Genomic DNA, 23,551 nt, shown 5'->3' on the forward strand with positions numbered 1-23,551 from the left:
CAATTTGAACGAATCCATCTACAAAAGAGAGATGTTAGATATTTACGCGGACTAAATAGCAGGGCTCACTGCAGGGACTTCTTTAAAAGATTAAAAATTCTAACTCCTCCTTCCTTATTTATCTTTGAATTCTTAAATAGAGAGCTAGAGCCGAAAAATCATCGTTATCAGTAATATGGATTTTCTACCGTAAAACATGTTCATTTAGTATTGCTAATTATGTTCCCATGCAGGATGACAATTTACTTGGTACAGGGGGCAGCAATAAGGGGTGAAATTGGAAAGTTTTTGGGGAAAAATCGTCACCGAAAATATGCTTAAAAATTTTCCCAGTTGAAGGTCTTAACCCTAGTAGTTGAAATCCCAAAGGGCTGACAGATAGCTTGGTGTAAAAGGGGTGACGGATAAAGATAAAGAGCGTGAAAATTTTGGGAAAAAATCGTCATCGATAATATGTCAGCTATTTTGACCTCTTAAAGTTGAATCCCCAAGGTGTTCAAACCCAAAAGGGCTGACAGTTCGGTTAGTACCGAGAGCTGTAAAACGGGTTCAAATTATATCCCGAGCGCGCACCTATATAAGTGTATTTTCTAATTTTTTAAAATTTAATTTATTTAACAGACATATACATTTTAAATTTATTTATCATCTTGTTTTAAAATTCTTATGCAAAATAATGAAATTTATTTAATTTATTTATTAAGTTTATGAACCAATTGTTGGATAACCCAATATCTGGACATATTCCGTTTTATGAATACTTCTTAATACCAATTTTTTTAATAGTTTTAATAAATTGTACGATAAAATAACATTTTTAAAAAATTAATAAATTCAATTTTAATCAATTGCTATGAAATTACTTACTTTTGCAGAATTAATCGCAATATCTTCTGGATTATTTTTAGTCCTCTGAAGTAAAACAATAATCTAAAATATTTGTAGTTTTTTTTTTGAAAAAATTAGAAATGTTATTATTTTTGGTAAGTTTAAAATTTTTTACACTTACTTCTCGTTACTAAATTCTCAAAATTGTAATAGAATTTAGAAATCAAAATAAAGTAATAAAAATTATTGTTTATTTAATAAAAGATTGAATTGGCCACCAGAATATTCTACAAAGAAATTTTGTTTATAATTTCATTACAGAACAAATATCATAATTTTATTTTTATATTGAAATACATTCTAATCTATTAAAAAATAAAGAATCTGATTTTTCGATAGATGTTGAAGGCTTTGAATAATTTGATAGATATTCTTGTTCACAACAGAAGTGGTGATAAAATTCAGAATATGTTTTTATTGCTTCTAGCTTTTCAATCATAACCAAATCATTCAAACTATTGGCAGCCATAAAAAGACAATTTAAAAGCTTTTCGTCTGATGACTTATGACAAGTTACAAAATTACCACGCTTCCTCTTACGGCGAATTCCACAAAATAGACATTTCCTGTGATTGATTAGAATTTGAAGGAACAGATTCAGCAGATGTTCTTATTAAAAGCATCGCCAGGAAGTTCAGAAGCAGAGGTAGCAGAAAATTATGGCAAAACATCATCAGAAGTTGTAGATATTTTGTCTGTCGGTGTAGGATTTTCATCTGCCTTTGATGAACTTTCTGATGAATCTGCAAGATTGAATTCGATTTTATAACAACGATTTTAATTTTGTATAATTATTTATTATATGTTAAAATTTAAATAATACATTCAGTATATTCAAGTAGGAGATGCAAATTGCAATAATTTAACATTATAGTCCAAGACTTTTTTCAAGTCTCATACCATACCATACCATTTTACATTTTTTTAAATGCTATAATTAATAACTTATACAATTGAACAATATATTTCTAAAATTGTAACTATTTATCGAAAATGAATAGATAGTTTTTTCACTTAAAAACTTATTGATGATGACGAAGTAGAATTTGAAAATTTATATGAATAAGTACTATAAATATTAATAAACATTAAGTAATAACGAGCATTAGAAGTCCAGGATGAACATGCTATTTGTTCAAATGCATCTAAACTTCTTCTATTTATGGATGTAAAAAGTTTGAAACAAGCACCGTGATATCCATTTGTATTGTCAATAAGCTTCTGGTAGAACAACATCACTGTATTTCAAGTTACACTTTTTTATGATATTTAATTCATCTTTTGCTGTTTTTAATGTTCTTGCAACTGAACAATTTCACTGTACCTGAATCAGCAATATCACAATTTATTTTATATACACACGTGGGTTGGTTCTCCATTTTGAAAACCGTTATAAATTTGAGTTGTATACAATACAAACTCCGAGTCCGAAATGAGAAAGTATACAATATAGCGTCTATTTTGAAGTGCACGCGTAATGTTGCTCAAGTTTTCATAACGTATAAAGCGCAACAAAATTATGTGAAATTTGACGACATTTTGTATGTTACAACTTATAGGGGAGGATTTCAAAAAAAATTGCAATTCAAAATATTTTAAAAATTTTTCTTTTGTGGAAATTACGGATAATGGTGTTCTCAAGCTAATCAAATTTGCATTATTACATATTTTTTTATATTTTATATTAGTTATGTTGAGAGTTATTTGAAGTTTTCAAACTATAAATTATTTTATTCATACACCGGAACATGTCTAGTATTGGGTTGTCCAACAATTGGTTAATCAACTTTAATCAAATAAATTCCATTATTTTGAATAAGAATTTTAAAACCAGAAAATAAATAAATTAAAAATGTACATGTCTGTTAAATAAATTAAAAATTGAAAAATTAGAAAATACACTTATATAGGTACGCGCTCGGGATATAATTTGAATCCGTTTCACAGCTCTCGGTATCAATCGAACTGTCAGCCCTTTTGGGTTTGGACACCTTGGGGATTCAACTTTAAGTGTTCAAAATGGCTGACATATTATCGATGACGATTTTTTCCCAAAATATTCACCGTTTTTACCTTTATCCGTCACCCCTTTTACACCAAGCTATCTGTCAGCCCTTTGGGATTTCAACTACTTGGGTTAAGACCTTCAACTGGGAAAATTTTTAAGCATATTTTCGGTGGCAATTTTTTCCCAAAAAACTTTCCACATTGACCCCTTATTGCTGCCCCCTGTACCAAGTAAATTCTCAGCCTGCTTGGGAATATAATTAGCAATACTAAATGGACATGTTTTACGACAGAAACTCCATATTACTGATGACGATGATTTATCGGCTCTAGCTCTCCGTCTATTAATTTCAATTGGCAAGTGACAGTGAATTTTTTTTGGATTGTAAAATATTGAGCCTTAACAAATTGTAGATAAAGTCCGCTCCGCTTTCCTAAGTGGAAAGCCGTGCTACGTCCTTTCCGAAATTGGAGAAGCGTGCTTAAGAATTAGGCAAACGAATTCAAAAATAAGTAAGGAAGGAGGACTTAGAATTTTTAATCTTTTAAAGAAGTCCCTTTAGTGAGCCCTGCTATTTAGTCCGCGTAAATATCTAACAGCTCTCTTTTGTAGATGGATTCGCTCAAATTGAGTCGCACCACTCGTACCCCAGAAGGGAATGGTAGACTATAAATCGATATCATCTTTTCTCGCATTCCGCAATAATTTGAGAACGTATTGTCTGGAATCTGGTTTAATTTGCGTTATTGACTTATGTACGATTTATATACTAATTATTACCTAATACTATACTTATAATTTTGTTACTCATTGTGGTTTTCTTCTGTATATTGTAATTTTATTTTATTTGTATTTATATGTTTGTCTTGAAGTTTTTACAAGCTTTTCTCTACAAATTGTAACAATTTTTTGACAAGAAAGCATTTCTCTTTCTCTCCCTCTCTCTATCTGTCTCCTCTTGGATCTCTATAAGACAATTAAAAATACCGGTATGAAAAATAATATAAAGTTTGCTATTAAGATTTTTACCGTTCATACCTAGAAGTGATTAAAAATTATTTTGTACTTCACCTATTAATTATTATCCAGTCTATATTCGATAATGTACTTTGCGCTATGCTTTGTAGGGTATAAAGCAAGAAGTCCTTACAGTCCAAGATGTTCTGTGGACCATTCGAATGTTCCTAGCAAAACGTTAATAGAAGCTCAGTACGTTCCCTTACCGCTTAATAGGAAATTCAGCGTAGATATTGCCAGCGAACATACATCAAATACTTATGATACTTTCGATGAGAGTCGCCGTCATAGTTGCTTCAGGTGAGTAATTTAACATCTGATTTATCACATTTTCGTTTTATGGCTTAACACATTATTTTATCTGTAATCGGGAAAAAGTTTGACATTTTATCTCTTCAACAAACAACACACACTTTTCATGGAGTTACTTTGTTTCTCGGAAAAAGTCTGTCCACTATTTCATTTCTCATCCCAGACCTCATTAAAGGGCAACTTTCTTATTTTTGTATAACTTGTACAACTTGCACAATGCTGTGCCGTACCAAAGCTATTTTATTATTTGGATTTCCTCTTTACAGTAATATAGCGTTGTGATGTTTTCTTCGGGGTATTTAAACAATTATAACAAATTTTCCATAAAAATTGTAACAAGTTAAATTTTCTGTGCAATGTAAAAGTAATTAAGTCTTGGAGAATTGTAAAGTTGATACAAGAATGGCACTGAAAAAGCCAAACGGCAGCTTTATGAAAAATTAAGAAAAATGGAAACTGCTTCATTGAAACCTCTTTTTTCAGTATTAGAGCCAACTAATACAAGGAATTTTATGAGCTCTTTTCCAAAAACGGTAAAAAAAATCCTGTTGCATTTGATTCATTTTAGTCGGGATAACTCTGGAATAGCTGACATATATACTCTGGAATAGAGCCAAAGTAACCTTCATACCAAAAGTAGAACAGAGAGAAACCACGCATCTCATAACCTTTAGATCAATTAGCCTCACATCACATCAAGACGATGGCAAAAGCTGTTAAATCTATGTCTAAATTTGAGACAGGCAAATCGGAAACTGTATTGGTACCAACGACATTCAGTATACTATGGCGACCAGAAGAAATAGGAGACATTTTGCACAATATTCTACATAAGACATGAGCTAAGAGGGGTGTGGTTGATACACTTCGAATCTGAGCTGTAGGGATGAAAATACTATATTAGATATAAATCAAATGGTATACAGATGGAACTAGAATAGGAATCAAATAATCTGAAAACTTGGGTAATACATCAAGTATTTTTCAAGCAGAAATATTTACAATGGAGTCATGTATCTAGTTCAATTTGGAAAGGATTTAAAACAAAGCGAAGATTATAACATTGTCCAATAGCCAAGAAGTCATTGAAGACCTAAGGTCCAAAGTCAAAAGATATACCAGTGCTATCGACTTTAGTTGAAATGATGTGAGGCTCATAGGTCTGAGGGTTTTGGGATGAGTTCTACTTTAGGTATAAAGGTTACTTTGGCTTTCCTCCAGAGCTCTGATATAAACAAGGGTTGTTGCCGAAACAGTTGCCGAAGCATTTTTTCCATTTCGATTGAGGTACCTCCAAATAATGTTATTTGAATGCATCAACGGCTTCTTTAGGTGGAGAAAAACATTGATATCGATTTATTTTTGATCTTCCGACAAACAAATACTGGTATAACAATCAGAATTGACCGTTCTTTGTTGTTCTGATGGAACGGTGCCGAAAAAAGAAGGGACCATTTACTTTGTAGTTCTTCGTGCGCGAATAATTTTTGTAGGATCTGGCTCGTCTCGAAAAACCCATACAGTTGATTGCTATTTAGATTCATGATTTGTCACTTGTCATATTCTCATAAACGTCTTTTGAAGCATCGTGATCGAATTTTTTCACAATTTTTTTGCACTAATCGATCGAGTTTTTTTTGAGCGATTGTCAAATTATTCGGTATCCAACGCGGACAAAAGATTTTGAAATATAAATGTTCATGTAATATTGAATGTATACGAGTGAAACTAATGACCAAGAAAGCCTCAATCTCACCATATGTCAGAGGAAGATCTTGTAATATCAGTTTACGCACAGCATCGTTGTTTTCTGGAATAACAGTCGATTTTGGACGTCCTTCACGAGATTCATCCTGTAGCGAAGTGCGACCACGACTGAATTCGGAAAAAGAACGAAACACAGTGCTTCATTACCTAAAGTTGAAGTTAGTTACTAGACATACAGCTGTTGATTTAATTCATGTCGTATTGAAGTCATAGAAAATCATCGCACGAATATATTCGTGATTTAATTTCATTTTTTGACCAAGATGGATGTTGGAAGTATCTGTAAACAACTCGAAGACTCTTATGACAACACGTTCTGAGTATATTCACTATTGAGAATGTTAAATTTTATGTGGCTAAGTCAGATTTGACATATTCAGATCAGTGTTACCATATCTCAAAACTTAAATATCAATCCCTTCAGTTATCCCGATTAAAACTAATCAAATGCGACAGAATTTCTTCTTACCCTTTTTGGAAAGTGTTGGTAAAATTCCATGAACCAGTTGAAAGATAGTCAATTTTATTCGAGGATCTACTATATTTTCAGAAAGACGTACTATTTATTGTATCCTGATGAATGAGTTTTCAATAAGAGCAGTACCCAATCATCCTCATTTTCCACAAAGCTGCTGTCTGGCTTTCTTAGTATCATTATTGTATTTTCCAAGACTTGCAGCGGTAGATGTAGTAACAGTATTTGGTTTCTACGTAAGGTTATAATATCACAATGTCATTGATCATTGTAAAATGAAATATTTGAGGTTATGTGTATATTGTCTCTGAGTTTACTAATTCATATTCATCTTTTCAGTGAAGGAGAAAACCAGCCTCCTTATCGTTATTGGCGCACTCCATCGGTCGTAGTCAGTGATTATTCGGACGACATAATGGGTTTAACCCTCGAGGATATTGAATATATTCGTAGCCGTAGAAATAATTCAATATCTCCTGATTCGAGTTTACAAAGTTCTTGCAGTAATCTAAACTATTGTGGTTCGACATTAAGTGGTTTGGATGGTGACTATGTGATTTGTGAGCCGTACAGAAAATCTTCTAATTGTTCAACTTGTTCAACCGTGAGTGATGACGAGGAAAATTCTGGTGGTGATACTCTTCTACAACCATATAAGACAAAAGAGGTTAGTACTTATTTGTATTTCAATAGTTCATATCACTTACTTTAATAAATTGGTTCATACATTCAGAAATAGCAGTCGAAGATAATATTTAAATATAATATTCTTTTATTTAAAAATATGAGAAAAAATTATTTCTGAATTAATAATTTGATTGAATATTTAAAATGTTATTGGAGGTATAATTACTAATAAAACATAGTAAATAGTGTTCAAGCAAATTGAAGTGTGCGAAGTATTTTTGAGTGTTAATGAAGGTATTAGCAACTTATAGCTAACCTTTAATACATTTTGTATCACAGTGAATGTTTCTGAAAAGAAATAAATGCTTTTCGGTAGGCACGGAAAAACATTTAAATTTCTTCGAGAGGTTCTTATGGAGCTTCCATTCCGCATATTTCACAAATTTGTAATTAAAGCACTTAGCGCAAATAGTTGCAGGTCCACTGGACTACTCGTTTCGACGCTTCGACAAAGTTAATTGTCCACACACTCGTGCACCATCTCGAGAAACTCTTTGTGTTCGAAATTTATCTCTCTTCGAGTCTGACAAACTGACAATCATGAGAAATGGAATTAAATCACGAAAATTTTCGTGCAATGATTTTTTATGACTTTCGACGTGAATTAAACCAACAGCAGTGTGCCGATTAACACCATCACCGTGTTTCGCTGGTTTTCCGAATTCAATCGTGGTCACACCTCGCTACAGGATGAATTTCGTGAGGGTTTTCCAAAATTGGCCAGAAAATATCGATACTGTGTGTAAACTGATATTGCGTCATGTGTCATACTGTGAGATTGAGGCATACTTGGTCCTTAGTTCAACTTATATTCAATATTGCATGAATATTCGATCGCGTTTGATACCGCAAAATTCGACAATCGCTTAAAAAAATGCTCGTGTCGATAGGTGCAAAGAAATGATGAAAGAATTCAACCGCGGTGCTAAGATCAAGACAGACGACGAATCATGAATTTATGCATATGAACTGAAATTAAATAATGACTGTATGGGTCTTTCAAGACGAGCCAAATCCAACAAAAGTTGTTCGCAAACGAAGAACTTCGAAGCAACTGGTTAGGTTTTTTTTGAATAAACTGGACATGCGCCATGTCTTCAAAACTATGCTTCACCATAAACTATAAAATTTATAATAATAATTCGACAGCAATGTTCAAATGCAGAGATTGTGCTCCCACAAAGCTCATTTCTATTCTATTCTGATGTTTCTAAATTGGAAAATGGATAAGTAGGGGCAGGAGTATATTGCCCAGGAACCAAGCTCGATATCCTAAGGAGCTAAGAACCTTTCATTTGCGAGGCGACGTAATTATCATTCGTAATAAAGATATTTATTCTAGATGATAGTAGAGCCGCCCTACAAGCCCCATGACTCATAAAATTGAATCAAAGCTGGCATCTAATCTAAGCTGGACAATTCATTTCATGGCACCACAACCTTTCATTGGTTTCCCAAAAAGCCATGAAAACATGGTCATAAAAAAGTGGGAAAATGAGAAGAAATCATAAACTTGTAATAAGGCTCCAGATCTGAAATAATCGTGGAGATTTCAATATTATTCTACCAACTGGTCTCTAAAGGCCCTTTTATTAAACAAAGTTGAGGTAAGGAGAGTTATTAGTATGCTTACTGGAACCTGTCAGGTGCATTACCTTCTGAAAAATAACTCTCAACAATTCTTGTCGTTTCTGTGAGGCACCAAAAGAAACCACCGAACACCTACTTTGTAGGTAAGTAAGGTTTTTAAAGCTAGAAGAGATAAGCCGCATAGTATCCAGTCAGTTAGCTCACTCCTACTAGAGCCAAATATATCGTAAATCGCTGCGATCTTTAAAACTAAATACAAAATGTCCAGTACATAAATGGAAACTGTCTTCCTTGAATTATAAAATGTATACACTTCAACAAATAATTTTATGTCGACCTTCTGTTTACCCTCAATATAGTTTCCAATTTCATCTTTGCTCTTCCATCCATTTAGTTTATGTATCGTATTCGTTTTTACGAGCGTATTCCAATTTTTGTTCCATTAAAGATGTTTACTAATTGGTGTACATTTTTTGTAACTGTAAAAATCAACAAGCCTTTACACATTAGTCATGTGTAGGTTATATACATCACGATTCCATGTTTGTGTGTGAGTCGCTATTGAACATAGAATGTCTTCTGTAAAACTGTTTCCATCCCAGGTAGTACTATGTCGTCATTTTCATATCAAGATATTTTGTATGTCAATTAAGTGACGACAAATTGACCTCAGTTTTTGGTCATTTCACGTTACCGACGAAATATCACCTACTAATGACGTGAAAAAGATGACACCGCGTTACCCGGGATACGTCCATAAACTTTTCAAATTCTCGCCAGATCGAGTTTAACTCAAGGCAAATTTATAATTAAAATTACTTTTATCCTTATTCTTAGAGCCTTTGAAGGAAAGTTTTTTTCCAACTTGTCTTTTTATATTATCCTTCAAATTGTTGTTCAGTCGGACTTGCTTCTATTACTCCTTCTTCTGAACTCGGAAGACAGCTTAAAAATCTTGTTCTTAATCGAAGTTTTTGAGGTTTGTGTCAATACAATAGGCTAATTCATTAGAAGCAACTTTTTCATATTCATTCATTTTAGTTAAAGTAGAACGTAAATTTGTCTTGTAGATTACCATTAAAAGAATTCATTATTATCATCATCACTATTATTACATGATAATAAATAAATAAAAAACTGAAATTAAATTCTATTCGAATATTATTTGAAAGCTAATACCACAATTTAGATAATAATACGAAAAAACACATTATTATACTTCTTATTAATTCGACGGTCTAGATTATCAGTCATAATCGGTAAGAAATAAAAAGATAAATGGAATTAAGTTTTATTGATTCTATAGTTGTTTTATACTTATAATAATAATATTTATTCCAGTCAATTATCAGTTTCTCACTTATTATACTACTGTGACAAAAAATTTGAAAGAAAGTAATTTTTGGCGTTATCAATGACGGATTTTTGAAATTAGGTAACAATACGCAAAGTGTAAGATTTGGTGAATAACGGCTGATATAATTATCATTTAAAATCAAGTAATTACCTCCACACAATTTTGGCCTTTTTTAAGATGTATAAATTCTTTAAAATGCCTCGAAACGATTGGATAGAAGTATTTATTGGCCGTACGACCTGTCTAATGGTAAACTACACTTTCTGATGTATGTAATTGGATATGGTTTCATTGTTTTTCAATATATTCTCCATTAAGATCAATACACTTTTTCATACGTTTGAACCGAGTGTTGAAGCATCTTCCCATTCCTATTGAGGTACCTCCAAAACATGTGATTTGAACGCATCAACCGCTTCTTCATGTGTAGAAAACCGATAACATCGTAATTTATTTTTGATCTGCAAGAATAAGAAGACTGTAAGGCGGATGACTCATCAATTCGATGTTTTGACTCCTTTAAAACGTTTTTGTTTGAATAGATGTGCGAGAGCTCGTATTGTCGTGAAAAAAACGATTGATTTCCCTGATTTTTTCGAACATTTCTGACAAACAAACTTGTATTTGGAGTTGACTCATCTTGAAAGACCCATATTGTCGATTGTTGTCTAGTTTTATGTTCATTTGCATGGATCCATTATTCGTCGCCTTTCACGATCATATAGACGTCTTTTGAAGCACCGCGATTGAATTTTTTCAACATTTGTTTGCACTAATCGACGAACTTTTTTTGAGCGATTGTCAAATTATGCGGTATTCAAAAGGAAAAAATTTTTTCTACAACCAAATGTTTATGGAATATTGAATGTATGCGAGTGGAACGATTGCCCAAATATGCCCCAATCTCACGTTATGTCACATGACGATCTTAAAATATCAGTTTACGCACAGCACCGATGTTTTACGGCACAACAGCCGATTTTTGACACGATAACCCGGAATGGTGCTTCATCACCAAAAGTCAAAGCGAGGGGATTGGCACACTGCTGTTGGTTTAATCCACGTCGAAAGTCATAGAAAATCGTCGCACAAAAAGGTTCGCTATTTCATTTCATTTTTTGACCAAGATGAAGATTTCAAGAATCTGTAGACAACTCAAATAGCACTTTTTCACCATTAAAAATTTCATGTCAAAATTTATTATGGCAATGTCAGATTTGACATATCCACATCAGTGTTGTCATATTTCAAAACATAAGTAGCAAGCCTCGTATGAAATCGAATCATGGAAGGTGAAGAAACTGGAAGCTTTTGAGATGTGGTGTTATAGGAGTATATTAAGAATTTTATTAATGAACAGGGTTACTAACGCCGAGTTATTACATATGAGACCAATAATAGAAAACTGGCTATATACTCAAGGCAAAAAAAAATAACAGTTAGTTATAGATGACCGGGGCGGAGAAGAGATTCTTGAATTCCAAACCACAGTATTATTTCATATAGTAGCCAACGAAGTCAGGATAGAAATGCTAGTCGCAAACATCCGGACCGTATAGGCACTGCAAGAAGAAGAATAAGAGCACTGTGAATATGAAATAAAATGATTAGCATTAAGACTGACTGATATGCATCATACAAAAGTAAAAGAAATATATACGGGCTTTGTCTCGCATTTGACCTGTTTATAATAAGATTTCGGAGTTTTTCTTTTATCGTAATTTTTAATGACATAATAAGCACCTGTAATTGAAGCTTCCTTTTGCAGATAATCTATTGAAATTAGACCTTTAGTATCCTAAAATACATTTAACATGACCTACCCTGCTGAAAATTGCATCATGATTTTTTTACTTCCTTTCAATTTCGATCTCCACATCATAGTGATCGATCACTGTTTCATTCATTGCTTGTATGAATTCGCACATGTTGTGAAGACAATTTTTTCTTGTTCAACTCGACAGTAAGTATATTATGTACCATATGGTATGAGAGCCCATTATCTTTTACTAGATGTCTATTAGTAACACGTCAAACTAGTAACACGAGATCGTGGACTTATCTAGGATTTGTGTCTAGTAGCAGTTGTAGGTGCTTCACCTGGATGTTCGTCTTTTAAACGCACGACGCGACCTTTTCATCATGTCATAAGATACTGCAGATTTTCTTAATATATTCACCACAAATTAAAATGTTTTAATTTGCTGTAGGGGTGAAATCTTATAAACGCAGGTATTTGATCACAGCGTGCTGCTCGGCACAATTCATTTTAATACTGAGATGTAACTTTGGATTATTCGGTTTCTACTTGTAGGCACGCTACCATAGATTCAGACATGTCAGTATCTTGCAGTCAATACATAATATGTGACGTGATAATGAATAATTGTTTTCTTCTATGAATAGATTAAAAGTAGAGCATAGGGATCAGACATCGTATATGCAATCCAATTTTTTCAAAAGATACACAATGTACGAGGCATATTTTTAAGTAAGTAATTTTATTTTTACATGAAAGCCTGTACCTTAATCTACTTTTCTACATAATTTCCGTTAATATTGAGGCACTATTCATAACGTGGCATCAGTTTTTGAATACCCTCCTCATAAAATTCTGCCGCCTGACTTGTTAACCACTGTATCACAACTGTTTTGACTTCGTTATCGTCTTGAAGACGCTGACCGCCCAGATGTTTCTTCAAGTGCAGGAACAAATGGTAGTCGCCGGGTGCCATATCAGGGCTGTAGGGCGGATGATCTAGAGTTTCCCATTGAAAAGATTTGATGAAATCTTTGGTCCGATTAGCCACATGCAGCAAAACGATACCCTTACTCAACTTGCCACGTCTTTTGTTCTGGATTGCACGACGCAGATTGTTCAATGTCTCACAATAAGACGCTGCATTGATTGTCTCATTACGAGGCCGAAACTCCACTAGCAATACTCCTTTTCTGTCCCAAAAAACTGTGCACATGATTTTCCGGGCAAAAATTGTTTGCTTAAACTTCACTTTTTTGGGTGATGATCACTCATAATGTTTTGTTCGTAAACTTCACAGATCTCACGATGAATATCGATCGGTTTAGCACTAGCACTAAGAAATTGTATAACAGCCCGTACTTCACAATCGGCAGGACTCACAATTGTCGGAGGCATCTTAAACACTCAGTCAACAACGTACACAATGAAGAATCAGAATGTAATGGCGTCAGTGCGTAGACAAGAGATGTAGGTAACCAGCGCCCATGTGCGGAACGCCAACCCTAGGGGCTGCGGTGGCGGAATCGCAAAACGGTACTTACTTAAAAAATATGCCTCGTATATTGGCATATATATTTGTTTTGAATTCGAATAGATTTGTATATGTTAGTCTGTTACTTTTATTTTGGGAACTGTAGATTATAAGTTTTTAAATGAAAATATAATATATAATCTCGAATTTCAGAATTAGATCTATACTATTAATATTATTTTTTCATTATTTTTCTTTAATTTGAGATTTCCAATGTGAGAGTCACTTACACATATCAAATGTCCAAAATTTTGCTCTAAATAGTAAGAAAATCTAGTTCCGGATTCCTTTATAACGTTTCCGAAAACTTCAATCTCAATCTACTGTAATTTATCTTTCGATGTCCATCGATATTAGCTGGTTGTGTTCTTTACAAAACGGATTAAAGGTATGATTTTTCTAGGATTCTTACTCAGAAAGAGCACAAACAGAAGTGAAAACATGCTCCAAACAGCATCTAGCGATTTTTTTCGAAATCATAACGAATGCTAATAATTTTCTATTTTTAACTTTTGATTCTAACAAAGAATCATTTTCCCAACCCCAAAAAGAATAAACCAAATGTATATTTAGAAGTTCAACTTGGAGTCATTAAACGACAGCTTAACAAGGGCATTATACCAAAGTAGATTAAACGAAAAAATGGCCTCCAAACCTATAGTAGAGTACCACAAAAGCATTCGGAATTAGGAGAGTGAGCACAAACGTAATGAAACAAAAAACAAAAACTAATGGTTTACAGACGAAGTGAAAATTTTAGTAATGCAAAAAAAGAAGGATAGATCAAAATAAAAAAATAGAGTGAATGATGCCATAAAATACATAAAAAAGACGTACTAGGAAAATTTCACACACTAAGAAACAGAAAAAGAACATTCACCAAAGTACAAATAAACACAGAAAATCGGAAACGTACGTAAGATATTTATATGGATCACGAGCATTGATAACGAAGATTACGCGTATAATAACTACACAGAAGAACTTTTAGAAGTAGTTAACACAACACACGTAGAGATACATGAGGTACTAGCAAAATTTTGAAACATAACGCCCTTGGCCCTTACCGAATCGTTAACGGAATGCTTAAGAATGGACTTGAACTAGAAACAGCGATCACAATACTATTTCAAAAAATTATCTGGACCCGCTACTACTGATTAGAAAAACAGAATCATAATTCCATTATACAAAAAGGGAAAGAGAAATGATCCAGAAAATTATAGAACAATATCTTTGCTCAACAGCGTAAGTAAGCTCCTGTTCAATATTGTTACAAAAAAATATAAATAAGCGAAAAACAAGAAGGCTTCAGAGAAAACATATCGACAATAGACACAATTTTCATTGTCAGAAGAATCCATTAAATATCAAAAACTCATGTTCATTTGTCAATCTCAAGAAAGCATTTGATTTAATTGAATTAAAATAACCGACATCATTGATATACTTTTGGAACACCCTTAAAACCCAGATCAAAACACAACAGGGGATTACGGAACAAGGACCAATACCAACAGGAATTCGACAAGGTGACGCAATCTTGATAGCCGATAACAAGGATGACCTACAGTGTTTGCTATATCGGTTCGAAACAACAGCAGAAAACCTTAAAATGCAGACATCTATAGAAAAAGCAGAATCAATGGTAATAGCAAAAGAGCCTACAAGATATAACGTAGCTTTGAACGACAAACCCATTCACCAGAGTATGAAATGTGCATATTTAGGAGCCAAAAACTTAACAAGAGATACGCACCCAGGTAAATAAGGCTTCGAGAATCTCTGGATATCTGCGGGACCTGATATGGAAAACAAATATATACCCACCGATAGTAAAGTCCGCATATACAAATCAAGTGTAGGACCTCTACTTACATATGCAGGGGAAATACGAGCAGATAGAACAAAAACGAAAAACATGATGGAGGCAGCAGAAGAAGAAGAGAAAAGGAATAAGAAGAAAAGATTTCCATTTTCCAACAAACTTTCGTTTTAAGTCTACATATACACTTTTTCCAGCATTTCTCGAATTTTTATAATACGTCCAAATAATAGTCGTTGTCTTTCTCCTCAAAATACGATTTTACGTATGCGATGACGCCCTCTTCTGATGAGATTCTTTCTCCTGTAAGTAACACTTTGAGGTTATAAATAAAAAAAATGTCGCTGGGAGGCAGATCTGGTGATTACGGTGGTTGGTTAAACAGTGTGTGATTTGTGAATATTAGACAAGATATTGATGAGTGTTCACATCTTCAGGCTGAGGTTGGGAACTTAAGACAAAGTTGATAACCTATAGTATGAGCCTTCAAAGTTTGAATTCGTTTGATTTGATCATATGTAAACGGTTAACAACAAGATGAATTCGACCCCAAACGAATTATTATTTTGGGAAATAAAGTCTTTCAAAGTTTTAAATAAATTTGAAATACAAAAAAATGTCAAATTACCGCAAAAATCTCTTAACAATATTTTTTCACAAAATATCACTTGATCAGCCAATGATAATTACAATAAAAAATAGGTAAGTTTTGTTATTTGAAATAACCAGTATCGCCTATCGAAATGGACATAATAATTATATACAGAGTACATATTATTTCCTGGAGCTGGTTAAACTATTAGGGATAGTATTATCACGACTTTTATTCAGTTCTTGCTTCAATGTTGTTGAAATTATCCCAAAAATTTCATTATTTTCAAAGTTTTCGATGATGAATTCCATAACCATAAAATGAAATTAAATAATGGCTCTCATTTCAAATTATTTGCTCATTTTTTGCTGAAAACAGTTGCTGCGAAATTTGAGCTATTTGTGGCAGTATTTTTTCTTAAACATGCATCAAAAAAACTGAATGTAGTTCGTAGGCAAAGTTTTTGTTCGATTTTTTCACATTATTACTAAAACATCCAATTTCTTAAAATAATCACTTCGAAATTAACATACTATTTTGTAACACTCTGTATATTGGTACTCGTAGAACGTTTCAAGTAGTTCGATTCTAGTTATAATTCACAATAAAAGTTCTTCGAAAATTTATGATTACCAACTTCTACAAATGGTCGGCGGTCGTTTAGGTTGTTGATTTATTTCTTGTGTGGTGTTGTTGGACTTCAAGTTAATTCTGATGAATGGTTATTTATCGATTTAATGAACGATTAAGATGTGAAGATATCCCTCTTTTGTTTCATTATCAGGTCGTACAACTGTTAATTGCTTTCTAACAATTTCTTCTATTTCTGTTACCATGGTTTACAAACACAAGTTTGTAAATAGCGCCTTTTGTTTCGATATTGAGGTACTGCAAGTATAAATAGAAAAAGTATTCCATTATTCCATTTAGTGTGGTACCTATTAATCAATTTTCATAAAGTTTATTTTACCTTCTACAAATACTTGACAATTTATAGATTTATGGGAACAAAAGCCACGTCTTTAATTGATAATTAAATTAAAAATTTCTTGGAGTTAAATATGAATAGATAAAATATTTATCAATTACCATAGGTTCTTGGAATTTATGAACTTATCTTATCTCGCAAAGAAGCAAATAATAAAACGATAATGTTCGACTTTAGATCGGATGTATCACATACAGAGCAAATGTGTCACGATGAAAAAAAAACGTTGTTTTAAAAATATAAGTCTAAATAGAAGAATTTACAGTTGATGTCTTGGATATTAGAACGAGGCGAAGTTTCTATAAAAATGTTGCGGTTTTGATGGTTGCCGGAGGGCTCATCATCTCTAATCTATTTATAAATATGCCGTCAATGAGCTCCACATTTGATTTAGACTGTATAGTAGGCTAACTAATCAAGGAATTTTTTTTATTTCTTAAATTAAAATTACTTAGATCGAATAAATATTCTGAGTTTTAATTAAAATACCTAAGCTCCATTTTTCCGACAGAATCGTTTAAGAAATATAGATTGTTGTGGACAAAATGGTGGTGCATTATTGTCTATTCTTTAGACACATTCCTCATTTGATTGTACAGATTCGGAAATAGTCGAGGGCTTTTTTGTTTATCAAGGATATTACCATCGTCTTATTTATGACGGGTCCCTTTTTAAATTTAGAACTTAATAATTAATTCGTAAAATTTAACAAGATGCGCTATTGTCATTTTTTCTCCTATTTCATCAACATATAAATGTAAAAATGAGTGAATCTACTTACATTTTAGTATTTTCTTTTAGTTGTGATTTAACATACATTAATGCTGATAACATAAGTGTGGGGAAAAGTTGTACCAGAAACACGAAAACCAAAATAAGTGGTGCTAAATCACTAATTAAACATATAGAAATATTGAAATTTTTGTGTACAGTTTTAATTGGATATGACATATTATCAAAAATTTAACTCTTGTATAAAATGCTTCACAATTCTAAATTGATGAATAAATCGAAATGCATTCAAGGCTTAGATAATTTTAAAAATGTTCCAAAGGTCTTACGTGAAGTATAAAACATTTGACGAATCAGTAACAACAATACTATAGATTTGGGATTGATTCTAAATCTCCCATGCTGAAGCTTAGGAAAAAAACGGTTTACGATTAAGATTTACCTTATTATCTTATAGACGGTATTCAACTCTTTTATGGAATAAATTCATTCAAAGATCTTTTTCCTGGTGAAAAGCCATGTGAAAAATTGTGAAAAGTGATCTCATTCTATATTTTCCATTTTTGGCTGTGAAATTAAGAATTTTTAGCATACTTGCTACTATGTGCCTTCAGACGAAAGTAGTTTTGGCCAATTAACAATTACGAGGTTGGCTAATTAAGTTTTAACAGACAAATTAAAACACTTATTTATAATTAGATATGACTTGACTTATTGTTTTTTTTTAATTCTCCATTAAGATCAATACACTTTTGCATGCGTTTGAGTCAATTGTCGAAACATTCTTTCCCTTCCGAGGTATCTCCAAATCATGTGATTTGAATGCATCCAACGCTTCTTCGGGTGTAGAAAAACTTTGACCTTATTTTTGATCTAAGGGAATAACAAGAAATCTTTGGGTGTCAAACAAGGGCTGTACGGCAGATGACCCATCAATTTGATGTTTTGACTGTTCCAAAACAATTTAGGTAAACAAATGCTGGTGTACCATTCTGAATTGACCGATATACATTGCTTTAATGGAACGGTGGCGACATGTCAAGTTATTCCGAAAAAAATGGCCACCATTTGCTTCGTGCGCCAACTTTTGTTGAATTTTTCTCGTCTTCAAACCCATAGAGTCGATTGTTCTTGAGTTCCGGGTTTATATGTATTGATCCATGATTCGTCGTCTGTCACGATCTTATAGACATCTTTTGAAGCACCGCGATTGATTTTTTCAACATTTCTTTACACCAAACAAATTTTTTTGAGCGATTGTCAAATTATGCGGTATTCAACGAAAAAAAAAAAGTTCTGGACAGCCAAATCTTCATGCGATATTTGGTGTATGCAAGTGTAACCAGTGGCCAAGTATGTCTCAATCTCACGGTATGTTACATAAAGATCTTGCAATATCAGTTTACATACAGCATGGATGTTTTCTGGCACAACAGCCGATTTTAGTCGATCTTCACGAAATTCCTCCTGTAGCGAAGTGCGACAACGATTGAATTGAAGAATTCGCGTCACACGGTGACTCGAGATGGTGCTGCATCACCAAAAGTCGAAGCGAGTTAATCGGCATAACGCTGTTGGTTTAATCCACGTCGAAAGTCATACAAAATCATCGCACGAAAATGTTCGCGATTTAATTTCATTTTTTGACCAAGATGAATGTTTCAAGTATCTGTAAACAACTCAAATAGCACTAGTATCATAACACGTTCTGTTAGATCGCAATGTCAGATTTGACATATTCATATCCGTGTTGCCGTATCTCAAAATATAAGTAGCAATCCTCGAAATGTTTAAGATGGTATTAGATTGTAATTTCAAAGTGAATACTGTTGTTTTCTATTTCTAATTGAACAATATTTAATTATATTCACAAGGTTAGATATTTTCTAGTTCTTTTGAATTTTTTGTTTTTTATGATATGGCTTGCAAAAAAATAAACTTTGGGTTTTCAAATTTTATATGTATTTTTATTTATCTTTTACTTTTCACTCTTAAACAGGTATATTAGTGTATGTTATGGTTAAGGAGTAGTCACAATTTGAAAAATGCTGAAAAGTGTGCGCCAAAAGCGTCACACATTATGTTCATCTTCCAGATGCATTTTATGTGCTTGGAATATTCCTGCTACTGACGATAGGCTAATTTCAACATCATTATATATCTTAAACAGATAAAATAACACATTCAATTTGATATCTTTACTAATAGCAGTTCAACGATCAGTATCTGTTTTTCTCATAAGCCATTTTACAGTTTTCCAGTACTTTGCGAAATGACATACAGTTCGGATATTTTTCTTTACACACAGGCGTGATTATCTTTTGTCTTGTTACTCCCTCTATATCCAGTGCATTTCAAATTACTTAATTTAATGAATTAATACCATCAAAATTGCTGATGATACAAGTTGTTCAAGACGTCATATTTTCAAATTTGACTTGTGTAACTGGTAAGCACTACAAATTTTGATAAAGATAGCCATCAAAAGGAGAGGGTTGTTATTTAACAAAATCAATGATGACGTTATATCTTTAAATTTGGATACATTGTTATTGGATGTAGAAAATCATGAATAGAAATAGTAATCGACGGGTCCCAGCATTTTAAAAAATATATATTATTATGAATGACTATAAATAAACTATATTATAAAATTTATTGTTCAGCATCTTTGTGTTATTATGTAAATAATTTTTTTAAACTTATTCTATTTAATATTCATGAATATTTTGAAATTCTGCTTTACAAATAAGGAGCCGTCAAACTGAAGCGCTAGTGTGAAAAACATAAAACTTTTTTCGCCAAAAGTTTATGTTAATGTGAATCGAAGATTTATTCATTCATACATATTAAAATAGAATCTCATCAATATAACACTAGATATATATATTTTACTCAGTGTTAAAAGTTTTATTGGAATTATATAACTAATTATCTGTTGACTATATTTCTTGTATATTGTTAGAAAGAAAGTTAGTTCAGTAAACAAAGTTGACCCTAAGTATATAAACAAAGCGTTAAAAATACGATAATGGTCCTTGGAATATTATGAAAAATGTACGTAAATTAGAACTTTAGAATAATAATTTTTAAAACGAGTATTTTTAAGCTAATTTAAAATAACTATTTATCAATAAAATCTGATTTTATAAATATTACCACGAGACTCTAAAATGAATGGAAACAAAAATGTTATCAGAGATTTTTTCAATGCATGATTTTGACAAAAGAATTCATTCATTTAGCTAAAAACAAAATAAAATGGAAATTCTAACACCAAGTGAAACTGAATTACTTAAAAGTGTTGTCAGTGCAAATACAGTAAATTTGAAAAAAAAAAACAACAAAAATTTTATTTTTTTATACGGTGAGGTGGATTTATAAAACCGATGTATCTTTATACTTACTTAGTTTATTTATAGTATATTTCTTATTCGTTTATGCTTACACTAAATACACTAAACTATTTACTATTCACTAAAACATATACTAAGACTTGTTACTAAACACTTAACATATTTATTTATCTAAACACACAGTTTCTTACACCCGATGTGTTCAAAATGACATCAGATAATTTACTGACTTTTTAGCTGATGAACAAGCTAAAATTTATCCCAAAAAGAATTACTTGACTAATCAGATTCTATAAAAATAATATATACAATTCCCCGCAGTATATAAAAGAATGTAAACAGCTTTTCCGAGAACCGTCGCACCCGCCAAACTTTAGACTTTTCTATTATAACCGATAAGGATCGGCTTCACGGTCCATGAGATGGACGATCTCATGATAGTACTAACGTAGCTTCTTATCAGTTTTTATTTTATGATTTGTCACAATTTTTGCTTTAAAACTCTAAAACTTCAAAGGCTGTGTTTCCTCTTTTGAGTTCATCAATATTAGGATTTTGTATTTTATAAACAACGAGATCTACATTCAGTTTTTTGCGAGACGAATTTCGAATAGGTCGACGCATGAAATCACAGTGTGGCAACAATGCGTCTGTATGTTTTGAAGATCGCGGTTTGCTTGTGTGTTAGTTGGATCCTTTACTAACAGTATACTCGCATAGTAGTCGTCGCGAACGCATGTTTCACGCGCGAGCTACGACTACGAGTGAACTTCAAGAGCCTACCGCTGTTGCGCAACGTATTGCCATTCGTTTTTTGCTGTGGAAAGGCATTATAGACACGTAAATGCTTTGGCGTTTACTAAATCAGTACGATAATGAGTGCTGGACCAAAGCGTTAAAATATGATCGCAGAAACGTCGAGAATGAGCAGCACGATTGTCGACCTTGAACCAGCATCGCACAAGACAATATTCGCCAAGTAGTAAAACTCATTTTAAACGACCGTAGGATGAATGTTCGCAAAATTTCGGCTGAACTCAGCATTAGTATTGGTAGTGTAGCGTCTATCACTCACAAACACCTTCAAGTTCGCAAAATAACGGCGCGATGGGTTCTAAGACTGTTGAACTCCCAGCAAAAATTCATGATTTTGGAAGTTTGTCGCTGCTTGATGACGCAATACGAGTTGGAGGGGAACGGTTTTTTGACGCCAATCTTCACAAATCAGTATAATATTACATTCCCAACAGCAAGGTGTTATTTAAAGAGTAGACGAAAAATAAGGAAGGGCAAGTCGAGCGAAGACAATCAGGCCCGCGGGTGGTGGAGGGGTTACAAAATTGTGTGACTAGCGAGTGAAATTACCTAGAAAAACTACATTTTTGTAAATAATTTCGATAACTAACTGTTCTCGAATCTTGGAAAAATTAACAGGTATTTTAAATTTACACTACCGAAATATTAGTTATAGGAACAAAAATAACGCATTTTGGCACCCTGTATAAGAATTAGGTTAATGATAACTTCTTATAAGAGGGTTAAACCTACAACATACTGAATTCTGTATGAAATTTAACCGCAAGCCAAAAATCTATATGATCGGTGCTTTGAAACTTTATTAAAAAATGTCACCATTAATATTGTTGAATAATTATATATTATTATTTCTTTTGTTAGTAATTACCTAATTGTGAAATATCCCATCAATTCATAAATATATCTATAGTTATTTTTAATAACTTTTAATTTTCCCAAAAAATGCATTTTCAATGGTTGTTCTCTACAACTGGTAAAACAACCACGACTATTGATAGTTTATTTATTTATAAAGCTCAGAGACGTCTATCATCTACATAAAATAACGTTACAAGTTTTTATGTAGTAGGTTTAAAGTAACCTCCTGCTGATTTTTAATAGATCAATTACTTTTTATCAAATCTTTCTACTTACGAGTTTGAAAGATTAATGAATCTCAAACAATAATTAATGAAGTAATTAAACCTTTCGATTAAGTGATGTAGATCATCGGTGCCTGTGTTATTGTCGGTTTCCTGCTGATTTGAGATTTAAACATCAAGAAATGTATCACTTTTTTAATCTTTGTATTTATTGATGTGACGTCATGTATTATGACCCCAGAAAGTTGATTGAACAAAAACTCTCGCACGCACGCCTAAATTACCCGCGCTGATGCAGATCGTTAAATTGTGAATTTTGCACTTTTGTAAATTGTAAATTAGTGTTCACCAGTTCATTCTGCATAACGCGCACTTCACATATTGCAACAAAAAATAGTGGAAACTTTAACCTGAAACTGTTATTAAAATTATGAATGGCGCATTCAAAGCGTTTTTCTGAAGGTTTTCAGAAAATTTTCTGACCTCGTGCAAGCGTTGATTCTCAATAAAATGTCTGACATTTTAGAAGTTTCTATTTGACAATGGTATAAGTGAGTCGTTGAATATTTTCCTGGAAATGGAAAAACTGAGTATCGAACTGTCATTAAATATTTGTCTTTGAAAGGCAATATATTCACGCAAATGTAAGAGGAATTAGACATGATATACGGAGAGTCTACATATTAATTTATGATCGTAAAATTTTGAGCAACTGAATTCCAACGTGGCCATGTTAGCTTCACACAAGAAGTGCTTTCGGCCGTCC

The 23,551-nt window shown here is 32.7% G+C and overlaps 1 protein-coding gene across 4 annotated transcripts in view; it reads left to right on the plus strand.

The window, feature by feature from the left end:
• The window catches only part of LOC130450481 (uncharacterized), a 247,827-nt gene that overhangs the window by 55,438 nt on the left and 168,838 nt on the right, over nucleotides 1-23,551 (plus strand). For all 4 annotated transcript variants that reach the window (XM_056788878.1, XM_056788881.1, XM_056788880.1 and 1 more), the window contains exons 3-4: nucleotides 4,024-4,213; nucleotides 6,807-7,134. In XM_056788878.1, coding sequence (XP_056644856.1) covers nucleotides 4,024-4,213; nucleotides 6,807-7,134 — 518 coding nt within the window. The remainder of the gene's footprint in view (nucleotides 1-4,023; nucleotides 4,214-6,806; nucleotides 7,135-23,551) is intronic.

The sequence above is a fragment of the Diorhabda sublineata genome, chromosome 11 (assembly GCF_026230105.1).
Source record: "Diorhabda sublineata isolate icDioSubl1.1 chromosome 11, icDioSubl1.1, whole genome shotgun sequence".
Classification (NCBI taxonomy): domain Eukaryota; kingdom Metazoa; phylum Arthropoda; class Insecta; order Coleoptera; family Chrysomelidae; genus Diorhabda; species Diorhabda sublineata.